The sequence below is a fragment of the Branchiostoma belcheri genome, unplaced genomic scaffold, assembly GCF_001625305.1.
Source record: "Branchiostoma belcheri isolate BF01 breed outbred unplaced genomic scaffold, Haploidv18h27 scaffold121, whole genome shotgun sequence".
NCBI lineage: Eukaryota > Metazoa > Chordata > Leptocardii > Amphioxiformes > Branchiostomatidae > Branchiostoma > Branchiostoma belcheri.
This window is the reverse complement of record NW_017802614.1, coordinates 63,830-70,492: the sequence shown is the minus strand read 5'-3', so window position 1 is coordinate 70,492 and position 6,663 is coordinate 63,830. Positions and strand designations below refer to the sequence as shown.

The window sequence follows — 6,663 nt, the reverse complement described above, 5'->3', positions numbered from 1 at the left end:
ACCTGCAGGTACCCTTGCCCTGAGTAAGCTGGTTGCTGGATCTCATAAGGTGCACACTCTTGTCAACAACACCAACAGAACACAGGGATCCAGGAGAAGCCTTGACTGTCAGCTTGGTCGAGGCACCTGGTAGCTGAGACGTCTTGGGGAAGGACATAGTCACCTGTGGTATGGGGTGATTTGGGGACAAGTTAGTGTACAACACACACAAGAAATAATGATCAACAGCAACTTAAACAAATCTGACAGGCAATATAAAGACTAATAGTGTAGGTGACCAATGACCATCTGATGCTATTCCCCTGAATGTTGAATCAGAATGTAGGTTTGACTTTATGTCTCTAATTATGTCTTGTTCAAGTTCCATTTTAAGTTCCATTTCATACATAGCCGGAGTACAGTATGAATATAAATTTGTAAAACAATGCAATTTACCATTTACAGGTAGCAGTAAATGGACATGTACAACCCCATGTTACTATGCATAGTAAAAGCTGTTATAAAATTTGAATTTGCACTACACTTTTGCCTTCAAGTTAGAACTTCCATGGCATGTAAATGACATTTATAGAAAACCTATTTACCAAAAGAAAAAAAAAAGAATTCGGAGACTTCATACCTTTATGAAATATATGAGTTTTTGTTAATGTTTTTTTCATTTGTCTCATTGACTATGGGAATAAAGTTGTGATTACTATAATCTATTTTAATTGATGGTTTTCTATATTCAAATTATTATTATATTTTTTGTGTGTAAAATTCCTCTCCTTTGTCAATACTGCATTTCAAGATGTCCTTATTAATTATGCAAATGACCTCGACATTAACATAATATGTATGTAGTGATGTTAACCTTTAAGTCACTTACACATGTCACAATGTATAAAATTTCCATCATTCACCAATAAAGAATCAATTTGAAAGAATTTTCACATTAATTATGCAAATTAGGTAATCATTTGCATAATGGATATCTGTTGATGTTCCACCTGCCATAGATTACATGTACAAAACACTGTAATTATGAAATTTCCTCTTTAATCATGCAAATTAAGTTTTCATTTGCATAATTTGTATCTAATCACAATCCATATAGGCGTTCTGAAGTTATGCTGACCACAAAGTTGCGGAAACACACAGACACGCACACACAGACACGCCAAAAACAATACCTCCATTTTTCATGGAGGTAATAACAATTAGTGGACATAAGGGCCAGCCTGTCTTTTTTTCAGAACGTTTCATTTAAGACAATAAAATTAGTAAGCTTAGCCAACAATGCTAAACAATTCAAAAGGCCATCCAAATGAATGACTTACATTGTTTTCCAGACAGCTGGTAATCTTGATGGAGGTACTGTCTGCCACCACCTCCCCATCCTCGCGCACGTAATACACCAACAAACGCACCAGGGGAGACAGGCTGGGCACAACCTGCAAAACATTCATGGAAGAATTAGATCATCTTTATCTTTGTGTTGTACATCTTGGGTGTCACAATTTTTGTTGTCGATGTAATACCATGAAAAGCAAGTCCACAAACAGACATACAATCATGGTAGCCATGACAACTGTTGCAGGTTTTCTCTTGCTTGCAGCTTGTCATGATGATGATAAAGCCTGTACAACTGCCGTGGTGCACTGCACTGGAGCAATTATTTTTCGACATTCCCAGTGCTTTTGAGAAATGTGATGAATTCTTTTCACTTGAACACATTCTAAATGTGAGTGATCAATAAAACATTGCCATATCCCTCCTAAGGACTAATCTATTATTACCATATGAATAATACAGTTCAAAATGACTATCTTGAACTACCTTGAACTTGATGGTGAAGTTTCCAGTGTAGCCTGGGATTGGAGGCATGTCGGGGGTCTCATCAGAGTCAGGCCTGTAGAAATGTGGACTGTAGCGTTTCCTACGGACCTCCCCATCGTTGATATCCTCCTTCTCCACTGAAGCAGGTTCATTGGGTGATGGTTCCTCTGCATCAGGCCCTACTACAGGGAGCTCTGGGTTGGGACCTGGTGGTGGGGGAGGGGGAGGGGGAGGAACATCACGCCCTGGGAAGGGGAGTCCTGGAGGGGGAGGGGGTGGGGGTGGACCTGTTGGAGGATGTCAAGGAGTAGGTTACTAAGGCAAGCAAGTACTTCTTAACGTTATTATATCATAGATTACTCAAACAGTTCATTTTCACATAAGACCACACCAATTTAATTTCTTGGTTAACGGATTTTTCTAGAAAAATAATGGAGCGGGCGAGCGAAAAAAAACAAACAAACAGGCCTAGGCATCCTATTATGGCCCAAAATGGTATGATATGAGCCATGAAGTCAACACACCAGGCTGGTTCAAAATTAAAACAATGAATTTTTAACTTTTAATGATACTATTGCATTGAAAGATGGAATAACTGTAACAACTACGAAGAAAAGGACTGTTTTCAACTGGTCAGGGCAAAATATGAGCATTTTGCAGTCGATTCTGAATTCTTTTTTTTTTTTGCAAATCAGAAAAAAATGAAGCGGACGAATCTGTTAACCAAGAAATTAAATTGGTATGGCCTAAGAGGAAATATTTTTATAAGTCAACGTAGTCTAAACATCACATAAGTTTCTGTTGCCTTTTTGTTGTCTTTATACTGTGCTTGTGCAGTCATTATGTCTAGTATTCTAATTGCTCAGTGCTTAGTCTGTCAGCAGAAATGAAGAAAGCGTAATGCCTTTCCTACATGATCACCACATCAGAGAAAATAGTTGGAGATGAAATTATTTGGAGATATATCCACCATACTCATCTTTCTCTGTATAACAATGAAACAAAGTTTAACATACCGAAAGTTTCCTCTGCCATCACAATTTCTACTGGTGGGAAATCTATGAGTTCATCTTCAGGGATGGGCTCCTCTGTTGTGGTGGGACCAGTAAATGGGGTGGTTGGAGGGGCAGCGGTGGTGGGTGGCTGGTAGGTCGACGGCTCCTCAGTACTCTCAAATGCAACATCCTTGGTTCCTATGTGTAGGATGTCTCCCCGTGACATGATCTACCAAAAGGAAATAATTCAATCAGTCTACATCATACGTGATTTTTCCTACGGTTCTAAACGGGGTGCTAAATTATGAACAATATTCCATCCTTCTATGCATTTTCACTGAAACAGTTATAGTATCTTATACTGTAGTTGTACATATATAGAAAGGTTACCTTGTAGTGAAATTTGGTATTGCTAACTCTCTCTGTTTTGTACAGAATGGACACTTCTGCTACTGAATCACATGGCAGGATGTCATGTATGGGTTGGATCTGAAGGAAGCTGGAGCTTGGAGACCACCAAGAACGCACACTGAGGAAGGCAGTTGGATTTTCCATCTGATAAGTGCCTCTCACGTACTTTGATGGCGGGATGTCTGCAATCTTGGCCTGCAGACAGGATATATCATGCTTGTTACCATCAGGAAGTTAATGTATTTGTAAAGATTGATGAGACACAAATTATAAGTTTTATGCACTAGGAATATTGCTATTATTTTGCTTGGTATCAATAAAATGTAGTCTTCTAGAAGGTTACAATGACTACATCGACCAGTTGGTGTACATTTAAGAAAACATAGACCACCAACTTTAATTCAATGATACAGCTGCCCAGATCCGTGAAAAGTTGCTGTACCTATATATTATGAACTGCAACGAATTAGTTTAAAAAAAGGAATGAGTTTTTCATAAATTGTTATTTGGTTGCAAAGAACGCATTGCTTACATTAAGGTTCAGCCTCTTCACATTCTTGTTTGTCATATAGGTAGGCAGTGTGAAAGGGATCTCTCCATACTTGTTGGACGTGAAGTTTTGGGCAAATTCATGTGGGGAATACATATTGTTCTTCCTTGTCATGTCAGCCTCAATGGTCACCTTCACATCAGCCAGGGGGTTGTCCAGAATGTCTGTTACATACAGCTGAAGGTAAAAGTAGACAATGTGGTATTTTTCACAGTTACAACAATTACTGCAGATACAATCTATATACCTGTGAAAGTGCTAAAAGTTTAATCTATTTTTGGTAACTTATCAAAGGTAAGATGGTAGTAGCAGTTATACATTTCCAACATGCTAGTGAGTCACATTCACTGTTAAGTGATATCAATTGATTTATAATGGTAGTCAAAATATTATTAGCCTAACAAATGAACTATGTACAATTGAACAAGACATACATTGTCAAGAAACTCTTTAGATTTCACAGGGGCATTAGTTCTACTTGCTATTTGCTTGTGCGTGTTTAAGCCAAAGTATTTCTGTCACTTGTATCTGAACATACCATTAGGCTTTGGTGTATATTGAACATCCCATATGAAGTACATGACATACAAACAATACCTCCATTTTTCAAGGAGGTAAATATCACATGGTAAGTATATGTACCTTGCCATGATATGGCAGGCCTGGCTTGAACCCTTCAGGACTGAACTTCCTGAAGTCCAACTTCTGATTTTCACGGACAATCTTGGTGGTATCATGGGAGCCACTCAGTTTGACACCTGTGTAGAAAGGGAGTTTAATGACAAAAAGTCAAAAACTATTGCAGGTCCAACAGTTTTCACTTTGAGCCTTTACTTGCACCAACTCCAACACATCACCCATATCCACTCAAATTATCTTAATTTTTGTATTGATGAACAATGTAAAGGGTGAATAGATGAGTTTAAATAACAGAAGCTGTACAACTTGAGTACAAAAAGGGTGTAATAGCAACAGATGTGGTTCACTATGGTAAGTGTCCCAATTGTTTGGTAAATTACATTTATACATGTATAAATTATGTAAATCTGTATCGGTATAGCCAGTATAACCGTGTATAATATAAGTAAATATGTCAAAATGGAATCAACTATAACTTTGCTTTCCACCCACCTGTGCCATCCTCTGTGATGTCAGCTTTCACGCGCAGTGTAGCATGCCAAATACTGTGCCGAGTGGAATCAAGCTGGACCAAGCTGGAGTCAAAAGCGATGTTGACGCAGCCATTCTTGTCAGTCTATGTTTGGGAAAATATTTTCGGACATGAACAGATGCATATAACAGAACAAAACAAACAATACAATAACATCTTAGTATTAAAGTTATTTCAAGTTCCAATCAATAAGGAAATATTGTACCTTGCCCTCCCAGGTGTGGCAAGGCCTTGGGTTCCTGCCATAGGAATAGCTCTGTTTGATGCAGAACTCAGCCTTAACCTCTCCCAGTACAGGCTTGCCGTAAGTGTACCTGTGGACAAGTCACAAGTTGACAAATGCGTACTTTCTTGGTCAGTACAGCACTCTCTCTGACTTAAGTCTGAGAATAATCTTAGCCCTTATATTAACCAGCAAGCTTTTCACTTTTTTTCTTCTTCCAGGTACTACCATCAAGATTCAATCTTGGTACTCAAATTTTTTAAAAATGATTTCTGAAAAATGTTTATTGAGAACAAGATGGAACAAAATGTGTGAGGTAAACAATTTGACTTACTTTCCACAGATGACAGCTGGGATCACCTCCATATCCACAGGGATCCATGGGGGTGGACTGATCTCCACCTCAAACTTTGGCAACACTGAAAGATTTCAGCAATGATGTAATACCGTAATAGAACCAACTACATGTTATTCTTTCAATCTGGGTTTTTACAACTTTCCAAGCTGTAACATTTTTCAACTCTCATAATTCCACTGGTTACTCCACTGCCTAGGAAAAAAAAGTTTCCTGTTTCAGTCCTGAAAAATTAGGGTCAATAGGTAGGAACTATCTGTTTTTTCTAGACTTCAGTGATATCAAAATTGAGGTCCAACTTATACAATACAGTTTAACAAAGTAAAACTTGCATGAGGACACTTTTGTTTTCAATGTCAATGTTAGAAAACCTATTGTACAACATTTTGTCACTCAGGTGTCAGATCATGGAGCTAGAAAAGGTTGATCAGCTTGACAAATTTATTTTACTTGTGTCCCTTGCAGCGGTCCACCCCAAAAAAGTCTAGGGTTGGCAGGTTTTTCTAGGGTTGGTTGGGAACCAGGAAATAACAGTACTGTTACATTTTTTCCCCTAGGCCTCACATAAAGTGACGAAGTTCAAGAGATGTACTAATGCAGTATCAGTTATCCTCTAGGTGTGCACACTTAAGACATCCAGGTATTCATCAAATTAACAAGATAATGTCTTGAAAGGGTCTCCATGACAAGTTCAAGTAATACTGAAGCATAAATTGTACTAATTTGTATGCTTCATAGTCATACTACACTAGTCTCCAGTGCACCCTTTACATTCTGAAGAACAGAAATACATATATTGCAGTGTAACTCAGATAAGCAGAAACTGTTACATACCATACTCGTCTACCTCAAATGTTGTTTTGTAGGTGGTGTCGGCTATCTGAGCGTTGATGGACCATTTCCCCAGCACTGGTTCTTTGGACAGCTGCTGTTCCAGGCTTGCAAGACCTGACCAGTAAAAATTGCAATGATGAAAGTTAACACTTCATAAGTTCTGTCTCACAAATCAACTTAACGAAATCCAATCATCTCTTAATACTAACAGTTGGTGATAAAAAGTCTAAAAGAAATGCATTACCGGTAACTTAACTGTAGTATTTTATAATCTTCTTCAACTTTGGTACATTGGTTTTTTATCTT

At 38.1% G+C, this 6,663-nt stretch overlaps 1 protein-coding gene across 1 annotated transcript in view; it reads right to left on the bottom strand.

The window, feature by feature from the left end:
• LOC109462996 (murinoglobulin-2-like) overlaps positions 1-6,663 on the bottom strand; it is a 34,738-nt gene that overhangs the window by 22,804 nt on the left and 5,271 nt on the right. The window contains exons 7-16 of the mRNA XM_019759645.1: positions 5,503-5,587; positions 5,151-5,259; positions 4,906-5,029; positions 4,417-4,532; positions 3,757-3,951; positions 3,204-3,419; positions 2,835-3,042; positions 1,819-2,105; positions 1,320-1,433; positions 3-163 (exon numbers count right to left, since the gene is read on the bottom strand). Coding sequence (XP_019615204.1) covers positions 3-163; positions 1,320-1,433; positions 1,819-2,105; positions 2,835-3,042; positions 3,204-3,419; positions 3,757-3,951; positions 4,417-4,532; positions 4,906-5,029; positions 5,151-5,259; positions 5,503-5,587 — 1,615 coding nt within the window. The remainder of the gene's footprint in view (positions 1-2; positions 164-1,319; positions 1,434-1,818; positions 2,106-2,834; positions 3,043-3,203; positions 3,420-3,756; positions 3,952-4,416; positions 4,533-4,905; positions 5,030-5,150; positions 5,260-5,502; positions 5,588-6,663) is intronic.